This window comes from Patiria miniata, unplaced genomic scaffold, assembly GCF_015706575.1.
Source record: "Patiria miniata isolate m_02_andy unplaced genomic scaffold, ASM1570657v1 HiC_scaffold_5, whole genome shotgun sequence".
Classification (NCBI taxonomy): domain Eukaryota; kingdom Metazoa; phylum Echinodermata; class Asteroidea; order Valvatida; family Asterinidae; genus Patiria; species Patiria miniata.
In genome coordinates, this window is record NW_024037072.1 from 20157640 (window position 1) to 20171388 (window position 13749).

The window sequence follows — 13749 nt, forward strand, 5'->3', positions numbered from 1 at the left end:
AGACAAAATAAAATACACTCTGAACAATGCCAGCTCATCAATAGTCTGTTTCCACACACACAACTTTCAGAAGCTTAAAAAAAAAAAAATTATCTCAATGCAACACCTTCCATAAACAAATGGATTTCTGGCTAATGGATTCTCCCTGCCTGCACTGACCAATCAGATCAGGGGCGGATTGCAATTACCGGTCTTAACCAGTTTGGGTCGGAGTATGTGATAACACGCACTGGCTGTTTTTATACACAGGCGCAGCTGACGGGTTGAGACGTCAAGCGTGCCTTGCCTGGCCTCTGGGTGCGCCTTAACACGCTAATCCCTCGTGCCTTTTGTACACACACACAAAGTCCGTGAAGTGTTTGGAGGTGGACCGTGTGTTGATCTTGAATTGGCCGTTGTGCTCGGCCTATCGTTCGACAATTTACGCTCCGATCCGGTGCACACCCCGGAGTATTCGGCAACAAATATCGTACAAATCCTGTAGAAATGACTCTCTGCGAATCAGTGTTTGTGGCGTTTGTGCCAGTGCGTGTTATCACGTCCTCCGACGCGAACTGGTTAAAAAGCAGGCTTGGTAAAGACTGGCTTATTGCAAGTGGGTCAAGTTTAGTCTCTTTACCAAGACCGTCTAAGAGCGATAAGCTGGCTAAAATCAGACTGGTTAAGCCAGCCATCTAAGACCGCGGTATTGCAATCTGCCCCAGGACTTTTGCATGTGATACTGGTTCTTGGCCGATTTTTTCCAAGAGCACATTGTTTAGAAACACTTTCCTTGTGACTGATTCCCAGCTGTGATTATTGCTAAGCACAAATATCTGCTAAACAATTCTTCATCTTTTGGAGCGGTTCCACAAAACTGAGTGCGGGTCAGCACTAGACAATCCTGCTTCCACCGACAACGATGGGTCCCGTCGAGCTCTCCAGGTCCCAGACTTTGGGGTTGGTGCAGGAGGCCGGCCCCCCGCTGCTACTCACGGATGAACCGGTGCCGTCCGCCGTGGCTAACTCCCCCGTGGGCTTGTATGTCAGGCCTTCCTGCTTGACAATGGCGTTGATGTAGCTGGCAATCAGTAGGGTGATCTCCAGTACCTGTTGGGTGACACAATAAAATAAAGAGAATTGTTGTAATTTGTCTCGCTACGGCAGCAGAAGTTCATACCCTGGACGTCTGTGGTCAAAATGCAATGAAGATGTCGTCCAGCACAACCTGGGCCCGGCTAGGGTGGTATATTACAACGCATGAGCCAGTCTTCACTGCATGATAATGACCGGGTTCGACTCAGTCCATTAACAGCTGCCATCCCCCAACCTGGTCATTATCATGCAGTGAAGACTGGCCCCTCACACTAATATTCCCTAATACAAGCCAGAAGCGGCCAAAACATAAATTCTTGTAGCAGCTGCAAATGGCCAACATTTACGCTTTTCACACTCCTGTTTTTTAAGCAGTGAAGGTGTTAAGCCCTGTCATCCAGACAGAGCTCTCGAACACGTTTTGTGAGAAATCTGCTGTGTGCATACCGCATTGTACACTGGAAAAAGTGTGGTCACTAAAAGAACTCTCCTTTACAGTTTACTGACATCTTGACTCGTATTCTGGCAGGTCATTGGATATGTTGGATCTACCTTTGTTTTTGACATGGAGAAGAGCAGTTTCTCGGTGCCGTGCTCGCGTTCCCGGGGTACCTCCTTGGTCACCGATTGGCTGAGGACAATCATGAAGTCGTCACGGCAGCCGCCAAACGTGACCATAGACTGGAAGGAGTGCTTGGCAAGTTCTTGCTGCAAAGGAACGAAACAAAAAGCGTTACACCCCAAAGTTGGATAAAATCTGGTCTTGTCTGGTCTGAGAGAAAATAAAAAGCAAAATCAGAATCAAAATTTGTCTACAACTGTGCGATGTACAAAATCATCTTGTTATTGATGACTGAAATAAATAATACACTGCATGCAGGCAATATTGACATTAGCAGTTAAATCATTATTCTGTAGTCCAAGAATTTGAAAACAATGGCTTGTACAATGTTATACCTGAAAACACAGATGTGTCATATTCTGCCATCTTCCTTTCGACTAAAAACAATGAGTACTGCTGTTTGCTAAAATTGATCACAGCCACCAAAAATATACTTAAGTGTATAATACACAAGAAGAGAAAATCTACTGTCTTATGAGTGACGCTGCAAAAGTATATTTTGACTTTTATATTTTTTCTCCTAATTTTTTTGTTTATAATTTTCAGGACCTCAGAAGGCTAAGCCTTACCAGTGAGTTATAGTTGAGCATACTGACGCCACCGTCCTGCACAGCTAGCCATACTCTGTCTTGCTTGCCAAACTTGCACTGAAAAAACAAGCATGTCAATATCAAAGGTCTCTGATTGAGTGGAACAACAAAATCACAGGCAAAGGAGGATATATCATGATTTGGGAGGTCAAATCTTTTATGGATACTTTGAATAGCTCATCCTGGTCAACTGGGTTTAATAGCCCCTTGATTAGCCCTGATGTCACTCTAGGGGCTCACGCGGGTCAGCCACCAAAGACCCTGCTCGTGTTGCAGAGTCACTGGTGTAAATACGTCACAAGCATGCGCTGTTCATCCCTAGAAACCAACGCGACCGACAGCAGATAACCTCAAGTGGGCCTACAAATCAAGTTTATTTGAAGTATAAACATAAATATTTATTGAGCTCTTTGCGACTTCAGTGGCTTTAATTCCAGCCCGAATTTGCTACTTTTTGCAACTGACGGAAAAGCAGTAAATACCAAAGTAAGGCTCGGTCTGAAAAGGGTGTTTTGTCAATGGCTTTTGGCTACGGCCACGGCTACTTGAGGATTGTGATGGCTCAAGGTTTAGCGTTCGATTAGCAGGGCTTTCGTGGCTAACCAGTCTGCCTTTACCTGAGTCGGTCCGGGTGAGCTACTCGAACGCACCCCTAAAAAGCATATTTAATCCACCATACTCAAGTCGCTGGGGGTTAGTTTCGCCTTTTCGTGAATGAAAACATCAAGAAACATACACTCTCGGGTTAGGCAACTGGTCATAGTTATACATAGTCCAGATCATAGATCAATGATCATTCATGTAATTCAGAGAGAGCGAGATTAGGGTTTGACGTTGGACATTTGACAATCAGTTCATATTTGTTTGACAAAAGAAATCGGTTGTGCTGTGTCAAGGTTGGAGTCAGGGAATCAGATTGGCGCAGTGGTTACTTTCCTCGCCGTCTGCCGCTGTGGCTTTGATTCCCGCCCGGACCACATGCGGGTTAGATTTTCAGTCCCTATCTCATTCCGTCCACAGGTTTTCCCTAGAATATCATTCTGGGGTTTCCCTCCCACATCTAAAACTGTAATTTCTTCTCATTGTCTCCTCTCTACAGGTTTCTTCAGGCTTTCAAGCTACAGTGCCTAGGGCGCTTTTGAGGAATCCTTGGTTTCATTACGGTACAAAAAAAACCATAAAAAATCAAAAAAATAATAAAAATATTTGTACCCTATTGAAGTGTTCTAAAAAATAAAAACAGAAAATATTTGTACTGTATTTAAGTGTGAAAGCTTCAAATTGTGTGGGCTTATTCAAATTGTCTAAGTAGATTTTGTGTCTCATTTCACCCTTTGATTAGTTGGGAATATAGGTCAGAACAGACCAATTGCACCCTTTATGCAGTGATGGCAGTCCATAAGTCAACAAGCTTTTCTGCTGTTTACCAAACTGTAAACCAGTGATACTAAACCACCCGGCATCTTACCTTGGCAGGGAAGAGTTTAGCACCAAAGAGTGGCCATTTCCTGGTGACCGTCAGGTAGATGCGGACGCAGTCTGCGGGTGTACGGCCCTTCAGGACGCACCACTTCTGGGCTAGACTGTGCTTCAGGGTCCTGTCAACGAAAATCAAACAGAAACGTTTGATGAAACTCCTTGCTTGTAGATTTACTCATCTCCCCGTGACTCGTTGCACTGCTGATTCGAACCTGCCGAAAAAACCCGGCAAGCTTGGTGGTCAAGTAGTACGACCAGTAGTTAACAGGTCAGGGGTTCGAGACCCATCCAAGTAAGCATTGGGAGAGCACTGGATGTTGCACAAAATCCTGCTTGCCTGTAAAATCTGTTACGTGTCCCTTAAAGGTAATATGCAACATTTGCAAACATCACAAAACAAAACTTCCAAAATATTACGTAATAACTAATATTAGTCTCAAACATCCTGTCAAATCATGGCACCTGGTGTGATATTTTCAAGAAAAAGGAATCTTTCTATCAATTTCCAACAATGATTTCTATCAATGGTTTCTATCAATTTCCAACATCGCTTAGCTGCAATCAGCTCAGTGAGAACGTTTCTCGGACGCTGAATTCAGGCCCAATTCAAACATGACTCTGCAACTTTTGATTTGAAATCGAGATCCTAGAACACTGTCTTCTCAGAATATACAGCATTAACTGAGCTAAAAACTTCATCAGGTTAGTTGTTCAGCACCTTTTGTTAGATTTTGAGCACTTTTGTTGCTTCAAATGAACGTAATGCACAAATTACAAATGATGGACGCTTTACAAATTACAAATGATGGAATTTTTTTTTTGCAAGACACTGCGCTATGAAGTACAGGCAAGTCTCAGCAAAATTTGCGTCAAGAGCCCAACCTCGGCCACAGATGCCACTGCAATGGTGAACCGTATGATTTGGAGAACATGACTGCTCCTACATACCTCAGGTCCTCATCTTCACAGTTCTTGTATCTCTTAGGGTAGAACTTCTCAAATGCACTGTCTAATGTCTGACTGGTACTCGTTGCGCTGGAACCGGTGGACGGCAGCTCTAGGTTGGTCACGCTGGGTCTGTAATCGTTGTATTCAATCTGCGATTGCAACAGAGGGCAAAAGTCAAGTGGAATGCTGATTATTTTGGGTAAGGTGATAATATTAGTTTAATCATGAGCGCGAGTGTAATTTGGAATAATGTAGAGTTTTCTGCTTAATAAAGGTCTTTATACAACACCTGAAAAAATCCCCATCATCTGATTGGTGGATCGTTGATCACATGTCATTGAATTATTCGTACCAATGCATGGCGTGCGCGTGGCGCGCAGCGCACAGTGCAATGGAAGTACTATTGCACTGTGATTAGAAGTACCATTGCACTGTCACTGCACATTTTGCCGCTGTGGTGTTTAAATTGGTAATAAAAGTTCTGGACTTATTGAACTGTTTAAGTTCTTAACTTATGGAAAAGTTTTAAATTGAGATAAATTGAATATGATAGTTCTCAACCTGTTGAACAGTTTGCATAAATTAAATATGATAACTCTGAACTTGTCAAACTTGTAAACAATTTTTAACTTGAATAAATTGGCTATTTAAAGTCAACCAATCAGATGACGAGGATTTATTCAGGTGTTATATAAAACAAATAATGAATGTTTCACGTTCATGACAGATGAAATGTTCCATTCCACTCGGCTTCGCCTCGTGGAATGGAACATTTCATCTGTCACCTCATGAAATTATTCTTACCATTGCACTCACAAACATTCATTATTTGTATACTCTCAAATGACATCATTTCCTACAGACCATCCACGTGCATCGGCATTTCGGGCGTCAACTTGCATAACGCGCATCGGCTGCGTCGTATTTCCAACACATTTCGAGCACCAAGCGCATCTTTGGAACATTTTCAAAACTGCGCAAGGCGTGCTTGATTGCGTTGCAGTTCTCCTACAGAGATGGCTGTCTTTGAAAGAGACCTATATGTAACTGTAACCGGTTCCCCGTTTGCTCACCTGTGCCATGAGTGCCGCCAGTTCCAGAGCCAGCTCCTTGTTGATCGGGAACCAGCCGTTGATGATGTCATCGTTGACCTGGTAGGTCAGCAGCAGCTTCTCGCGTTCCGTCTCTCGCTTAGAGCGCTGTCGGAAGTACAACCTGGGAAATCCCCCCCGAAGAGGAAATCAAACCAATCAGAACCACTAATCCAATTACTGTACCACTTCCCCCAGATTCTAAATTTGATCATTTCCCAACCGGACGTAATTCACATCCAACTCTTTTTTTTTTTTTCCCTGTCTTTATTTTCCTGAGTGCGACCACATTTTTTGATGGATTTCCTTGTTATTGCGTAGCTGGGATTAAAACCGAAGTGGAACCAGATGACTGGAAAGGGGAAGGAACTTTGGTTCAGTAAACCTAAAAGTTTCCAGTAAAAACATGAAGTCCAGTCACTGGTATGCTTACTGCAAACATGCTCTGCGTGTGATTCATGTAGGTTGTATTCACTTCTCAATCTTCAATATTTTCTAGATTTCTTTACCTTATAAATTAGACTGACCACAATTTACTGAACAACAGCATCAAACGTCTGTGACCTATCACTCAATTATTCTCTGTTGAATTGACATTACCTAAGGGAATTTAAAATTGCCAGTTTTTCAAGATTTTTGATAAGTACAATCTACTGACACACCCAAATCTGGCTCCGATATTTTTTATTTATGATAAGATTTCAGTCTGAAGTTTGTGTCAAATTTTCATCTAGGAACAGTCAACAAATGAAAAACTGGAAAATAATTTTCCAGCACCTTGAGTACCTAATTGTTGGTAGATACGTACGCTATATAAGACCCCGGGAGTAATAACCATTTCAGGGCTGTCAACTTTTGAATAATTTAGTTTTTGATAACTCGAAACTGCATTTGACCGAATACTCGGATATTCCAAACTGCCAACTGCAAATGTGTGCTGCGCCGGTAAAATATGCATTCGGCGATCGATATGGGGGCGCTGGAGTGTTTCGAATTAAGTATTTTATTAAAGTAAAAGGGCTTTAGGCTGCTAAGAGGATGTGAATAATGAACCGCCGCTGACAAAAAAGTTACTTTGGAAAAAAAAAAGTGCGACCTGACACTTAAGCCATGCAACTTTACAATTAAATTAACATCACAGTCGTGTGGGTATGTGCATGTAGTTTATTTGTTTTATTCAAACTGGCAAAACGCTATTCAAATATTCAGTTGATGATCGAATAGTGGAGTATTCAGTATATTCGGGACAGCCCCAACCCATTTTCTATTTAGATATTTGTTAAAAAATTCTATTTAGATATTTGTTATCTTCTTTTAACCGTTTAGTTGTTAACCAGCAGATATAGGACTCCACTGCCACTGATACGACTCTATCAAAACAATCAACATAACTATTTTGCACTTCTCCAAATTTTCTGTTCTAGTTGGGTTTTACCTGTTTTTATAGGTGAGTCGCACCATTCTAGCTGTTTCCCATTTGCCGGTTTGTGTCTCCTTCAAAGTCTGTTCCCACTTTGATATCACATCGCAGATCTGTAGCAAAGCCATGGTAAAGATTAACAGGTCAACCAAAACAACATAACACACCTGGTACTGGAAGCCGTGTCTTCTCCTGCGTTTATTGATATATCATGATATGGGTTGTCGCAGTGGACAAAGCAAGCCCAGCCCAGCCCAGCCCAGCCCAGCCCAGCCCAGCCCAGCCCAGCCCAGCCCAGCCCAGCCCAGCCCAGCCCAGCCCAGCCCAGCCCAGCCCAGCCCAGCCCAGCCCAGCCCAGCCCAGCCCAGCCCAGCCCAGCCCAGCCCAGCCCAGCCCAGCCCAGCCCAGCCCAGCCCAGCCCAGCCCAGCCCAGCCCAGCCCAGCCCAGCCCAGCCCAGCCCAGCCCAGCCCAGCCCAGCCCAGCCCAGCCCAGCCCAGCCCAGCCCAGCCCAGCCCAGCCCAGCCCAGCCCAGCCCAGCCCAGCCCAGCCCAGCCCAGCCCAGCCCAGCCCAGCCCAGCACAGCCCAACCAAACCACGCCCAGCCCAGCCCAGTCCAACCAAATCCAGCCCAGCCCCGTCCAACCGCATCCACAGTCTGAATTCAAACCCAACCCACCCCACAAGTCAATACACCTCACCTTGGCAGAAGGATGCAAGCAGTGTTCAATTTCCCTCCCACACGGATCATCGGTGAACAAGGCAAAGCCACTCTCCTCGCTATCTCTCATGTTGATCTTGTGATTGAGAGTGTGAAGCAAGTCCTTGACTGTTGTGGAGCCATCAAACCCTACAACCTGTCGCATAAACAGGTGATGAGCAGGTTATTCTTAAAGGCCAACCATAGGCAATTCATTTGCAAAGAAAGTCTTTACAAATTTTTCTCCTTTAAAAAAAAAAAGATTTTCCGAACTTAAAGGGAATGTACATCATTAGCTTTCGCTGTAATTTTCAGAAATGAACTAGTTGAGGGGTTAGTATAATAGATCAAAATATTGTTACACTGACATGTTTGAAGTGTTGTGTCCGAAAATGCTGGAAAAACCAAGAAAAACAAAAATGTTCAAGTAGTCTGGTTCCCTGACTCCACTAAAGATGAAATGGATCAATTTTTAAATGCCAGAAATTGTAAGGTAAAGGAACCAGTCTAGCTGGCCTGCACCCGTTCATGAACATGTAATCAATAGCAAACACAATTTGGACTAAAACAAATGGTAAATTTGGAGCAGTAGTTGAAAAATAGTCAGGTTTTTCCAACGGTGGTCGGCCGACCACCGTTGGAAATGTATACAAAAATACCATTTTCTTGAAAATGTCTTCACACCAGGTACCATAGTTTGACAGGATGCTTTAGACTGTCATTTACCAACATACTAGTAAAGTTTTTCGTAAAAACTTGGTAGTTTTATTTTTCGATGTTTGCAAATGTTGTATTTTCCCTTCAGAGATATATACACCAATTATCAAGCAAGACATGCAGCTCCTAACTGCAAATGTAGGTTTTAACAAAGATAAAAAAAATTATCGTAAATATCAAACACTTATTAAGCACAACATTTAACTCCAAAACAAATAATAATAATCCGTAGCACAAAAATTACAAAGACTTTCGTGTGAGCAAGTGTGTTTTAAGGGCTGATTTGAATGTTCCAAGGCTTGATGCTTCTTTGATGTGAGAGGGTAGTTTATTCCACAGGATAGGAATCAGGCGACTGAAAAAGAAACGATGTCCGTAATCATTTTAGAAATTAGTTTATAAAACACATTCAAAAGTGGGAGCACCAAAAAGCCTTGAATGCTTGAATCATTCTGGCAACACACGCAAACTTACAGTAAGGGCAAGTACCAAACAGAACTACGATTAATCAGATTTTGGCAAAACTTCACTAAATGTAAGCATGTTTTTTAGACTAGTCCCGTCAACTTTTAAGCAGGACGACTTTGTGTATTTCACTGTGCAGGAAGTCGGGAGCATGAGGTTTCACATCAATGTTTGTTCACACTTTCGACAAAGTACATTTTAACAATTTTACAACAACCACCCACCCCCTCCTAAATTTGTACCCAGGTTCCACCCTTGAAATTTGAGGACCGATCCATTTTCTGACCTGATAGCTCCCGTTCATGAAGTGCACCGGCATGCTGATGGGGAAGGAATGGTGGTAAGGATGTCTCTGTAGAATGGACAGCACCTCCTGCCGCGATGGCTTGGCCTCCCTCCCGCCTTTGTGAATGGTACGGTCCAATGACCTCTGACAGAACAGCGCATACTTGCCGACGTCGTTCCTGGGAAAGAAAAAGTCAGCAAGAAACTTTTGAGGAATCAACAAGAACATACTTGCCGACGTCGTTCCTGGGAAAGAAAAAGTCAGCAAGAAACTTTTGAGGAATCAACAAGAAAGGGGCCTGGAGGTGTTTATCTTGTGCTCAAAGAAAAGTTAAATTTTGATTTAAAATATAAACTTAATTTTGATTGGGTGCCACACAGTATTGGAAGCCCAAAGCTAAACTTAAAGAGAATAAGTCAGTTCGGTATTTCAACTGCGCATGTGCACAACAATGTGGGTAACGGGTCATTCAGGATAATCGAACGATCGAAGGCGCATGAACGCGCGGGCTCACATGCTTGCGTGTCAATCAGGAGCAGAATGGGCGTGCGCCTAACATCGCGTAACATCACGTCAGCGATGTTATCCCGAATGACCTTGGGTCATTGAAATACCGAACTGCTTGTTTGAGGTTCCTCTTAAACAGGTCTTAATAGACTCACGCTAAGTTACTTGGTTGACAGATGAAAATCTTAATCATAGACCTCAATTTTTTTCCCAGACAACTGGTGACAATATGCATTCTTCAGTTTCAGCAAAATCTTGAGGTTGCAAAAAGTATTTCCTAAAATTAAACTTAAATGATGCTATCTGGCTTCATCCCAATACAAAATCCATTTTTTTAATCCTTATGTGGTGAAACACTTTTCTTAAATTATACGCCTATGTGTAACCACTCGTTCAAGACCTTGCTTATTTCCAATGTTCTCTTCTTCAGGCTGGAATTATTGTGGCGATGCCAATCTATTCATATTATCATTTCCATTCACCTGACATTCATCTGTCATTGCACTAATGACGTGTACGTGGTATTTATTGCAATTTGGTAAAGCTATCGTTGAACAGTATCCTCTTGTTCAAAATCTTGCTTAATTTCCAATATAATGTCCTTGATCTTCTCAAGGCTGAAATGATTGCAGCAACGTCAATCTAATCATGTTATCATTTCCATTCACCTGACATTCATCTGTCACTGACCTAACAACATGTACGTGGTTTTCATTGCAATTTATAAAAAGGCTTTGGTTGATGAACAATAGCCTTTGTGCACGTGTTTCAATCACTGTCAAAAATATTAATTATTCGAAGATCAGGTCGGAAATTGGGTGTCAACTGATGTTTTGAGAAGGGTGTGGCATAAAACATGCCAATTTAAATCATTCAGAAAGGTTGCTTACAGTACGTGCAACTTCCCTCTGACAGCGGTTGAGGGTGAGTGCTTCATATTTTTGTACAATTTTTCTCTGTACAAGATGCTGACCAAGCTGTAAACTCCTTTACAAAATCCAACAGGAAACTCCACCTGAAGCATGCCTGAAGTCAAGTATGAAGGCTGTGGGCATGAAAGCAAACTTCTTGACTATCATTATTTGCACTATTGCAAAGATCGATTGCATCCAACACTGTCCTATGGGATGGCTGGGGTGGAATCAGTCCTGCTATCTGATAACACCCACACCAATGCTATGGAGAGATGTCCATCCACTGTGTGGTAGCTACGGCGCTCGCATGGCTGTCCCAAGCTCAGACGAGGAGAACCAATTCATGGCCCAGGTTGCATCCAAACTTCAGGAACGTTTGTGGATCGACTGCACCGACAAATCCGATGAGGGGACGTGGATATGCGCAGAGGATGAAGTGGCAGGGACGGGCTACCGTAACTGGAATATCATTGATGGTCAACCGAATGACTATCCAGATAATAGTGATGGCACCGGAGCTGATTTTGCAACGGTCTGGGAACACGGCCGGTGGGGAGATCACCCGGAATCAACCCGCTACTCCATGTGCGAAATGGAGCGTGCATGTGCTACACCCATGCAATGCCATGTCCAGAATGCTGACATGTGCAACTAGCCCTTTCATGTACATGTGCATGCACTTTGGCAGCATTTAAAGACCCACGCTCAGAAAGCAATATAACTTCACCTAAATGCCTTTGTTCTTGAGGACTCTGTGAACTCCATGTACATGTAGTACCCCCTCACACTCAACAGCGAACAAACAGAGACAGAGAGAATGGAATGACTCCTGAGTTTTATTCATGTCCTGTACTCAAGCTGATAGTCGATGAAAACTTGTCATATGTACATGTACTCTGCATCACACACAGGCCTACTTGACATACCCTATGTTGACATTCCTTTGTTTTCGCACAGTTAAGGAAAACTGGAAAAAAAAAAAATTAACTCACACTGTAAAAACTCTCTCAACCCAAATATGTTATCCTGATTTCCTTGAGTGTTCCTCTTCATTTTGTGACGGATGACCCTAACCCAAAAATGCCTCTAAAGCTGTTTTCCAGAGAGGGCGAAACCTTATGTGGACCTGGCTTTAGTCCTCATAACATTCACACAACCTGCGTTATGCGCACCTGTTTTGTTGTCAGGTCCACATAAAGATGGTAAGGTACATGCTAGTATGCTCGAACCATGCACAAACTGGCCCTTGCGAGTAAACCGCACTGCCCTATATCAGCATGATTACAATGTGTCTCCTGCAGCAAAGTGTCCTAACGATCTTTTTTTTTAACGAAAAGCTTTTAGGTTGCTGAAAGCAAGTTTCTTTGTTGACATTGCGTTAGCCAATAAGAAAACAGGCTTCATCTCACTGTAAAATCCAACTTTATATCCTAACATGTATGTGGCGAAACACACTTTTCATAAAATTATACACATCGTTTAAAGAATATTTCCAATGTCCTCTTTTTCAGTCAGGATTACTGAGCCAATGCCAATCTATTCATATTATCATTTCCATTCACCAGACATCCATCTGGTAATTTGGTAAAAGCTATCGTTGAACAGTATCCTTTTAAGGTCTTGCCTGTTTCCAAAGTCCTCTTCTTCAGGCTGAAATTATTGGGGCAATGCCAATCTAATATGTTATCATTTCCATTAACCTGACATTCATCTGTCATTGAACTAATGACATGTACGTGGTATTTATTGCAATTCGCAAAAGGCTTTGGTCGATGAACAATATCCTTTGTGCATGTGTTTCAATCACTGTCAAAAATATGAACCATTTGGACATCACGCCGGAATTTGGGTGTCAACTGATATTTTGAGAAGGGCGTGGTATAAGCCATCCCAGTTTTAATCATTCAGAAAGGTTGCTACACGTACCGGTATTAACATCCCCAGAACAGTGGTTGAGAGAACACACTTCATACTCTTGGCAAAATTTTCATTGTACAAGATGCTCACCAAGCTGTAAACTCCTTCACAAATTCCAACAGGAACTTACACTTGAGGCATGCCTGAAAGTATACCAAGTATGAAGGCTTTTGGCATAAAAGCAAAGTGCTTGACTTTCATTATTTTCACTATTGCCAAGATCGATTGCATCCAACACTGCCCTATGGGATGGCTGGGGTGGAATCAGTCCTGCTATCTGATAACACCCACACCAATGCTATGGAGAGATGTCCATCCACTGTGTGGTAGCTACGGCGCTCACATGGCGGTCCCAAGCTCAGAAGAGGAGAACCAATTCATGGCCCAGGTTGCATCCAAACTTCAGGACCTTCAGGAATTGTGGATCGATTGCACCGACAAAGCCAATGAGGGGACGTGGATATGCGCAGAGGATGAAGTGGCAGGGACGGGCTACCGTAATTGGGATGTCGGCTCGAAGGAGCCGAATGGCTCGCCAGATACTGATGGCACCGGAGCTGATTTTGCACGGATGTGGATCAGCGGCAAGTGGGGTGATTACTTAGAATCAACCCGCTACTCGATGTGCGAAATGGAGCGTGCATGCGCTACACCCATGCAATGCCGTGTCAAGAATGCCGACATGTGCAACTAGCCCTTTCATCAGTTCATGTACATGTGCATGCACTTTGGCAGCATTTAAAGGCTCACGCTCAGAAAGCAATGTAACTTCACCCAAATGCCGTTGATTCTGAGGACTCTGTGAACTACATGTAGCACCCCTCACACTCAACATTGAACAAAAAGAGATGTAGGACACCTGAGCGCTATGGATGTCCGTGCTCAAGCTGATGGTTGGATTCATTCCGATGATTCCAGGTCGTGTGTACATGCACTCTGCATCACACAATACTTGAAATGCATGAACCGTTTACTGTCCAAACTGGCTCTTGTGAGTAAACCACGCCGCTCCATATCAACA

General features: G+C 43.2%; 1 protein-coding gene across 3 annotated transcripts in view; it reads right to left on the bottom strand.

The window, feature by feature from the left end:
- Positions 1-352: 352 nt before the first annotated feature.
- Positions 353-13749, bottom strand: part of LOC119740910 (pleckstrin homology domain-containing family H member 1-like) — an 86884-nt gene continuing 73487 nt past the window's right edge. For all 3 annotated transcript variants that reach the window (XM_038216389.1, XM_038216388.1, XM_038216387.1), the window contains exons 19-27: positions 9391-9568; positions 7924-8079; positions 7240-7337; positions 5787-5928; positions 4714-4862; positions 3755-3884; positions 2266-2343; positions 1627-1782; positions 353-1089 (exon numbers count right to left, since the gene is read on the bottom strand). In XM_038216389.1, coding sequence (XP_038072317.1) covers positions 874-1089; positions 1627-1782; positions 2266-2343; positions 3755-3884; positions 4714-4862; positions 5787-5928; positions 7240-7337; positions 7924-8079; positions 9391-9568 — 1303 coding nt within the window. In that variant the 3' untranslated portion in view covers positions 353-873. The remainder of the gene's footprint in view (positions 1090-1626; positions 1783-2265; positions 2344-3754; positions 3885-4713; positions 4863-5786; positions 5929-7239; positions 7338-7923; positions 8080-9390; positions 9569-13749) is intronic.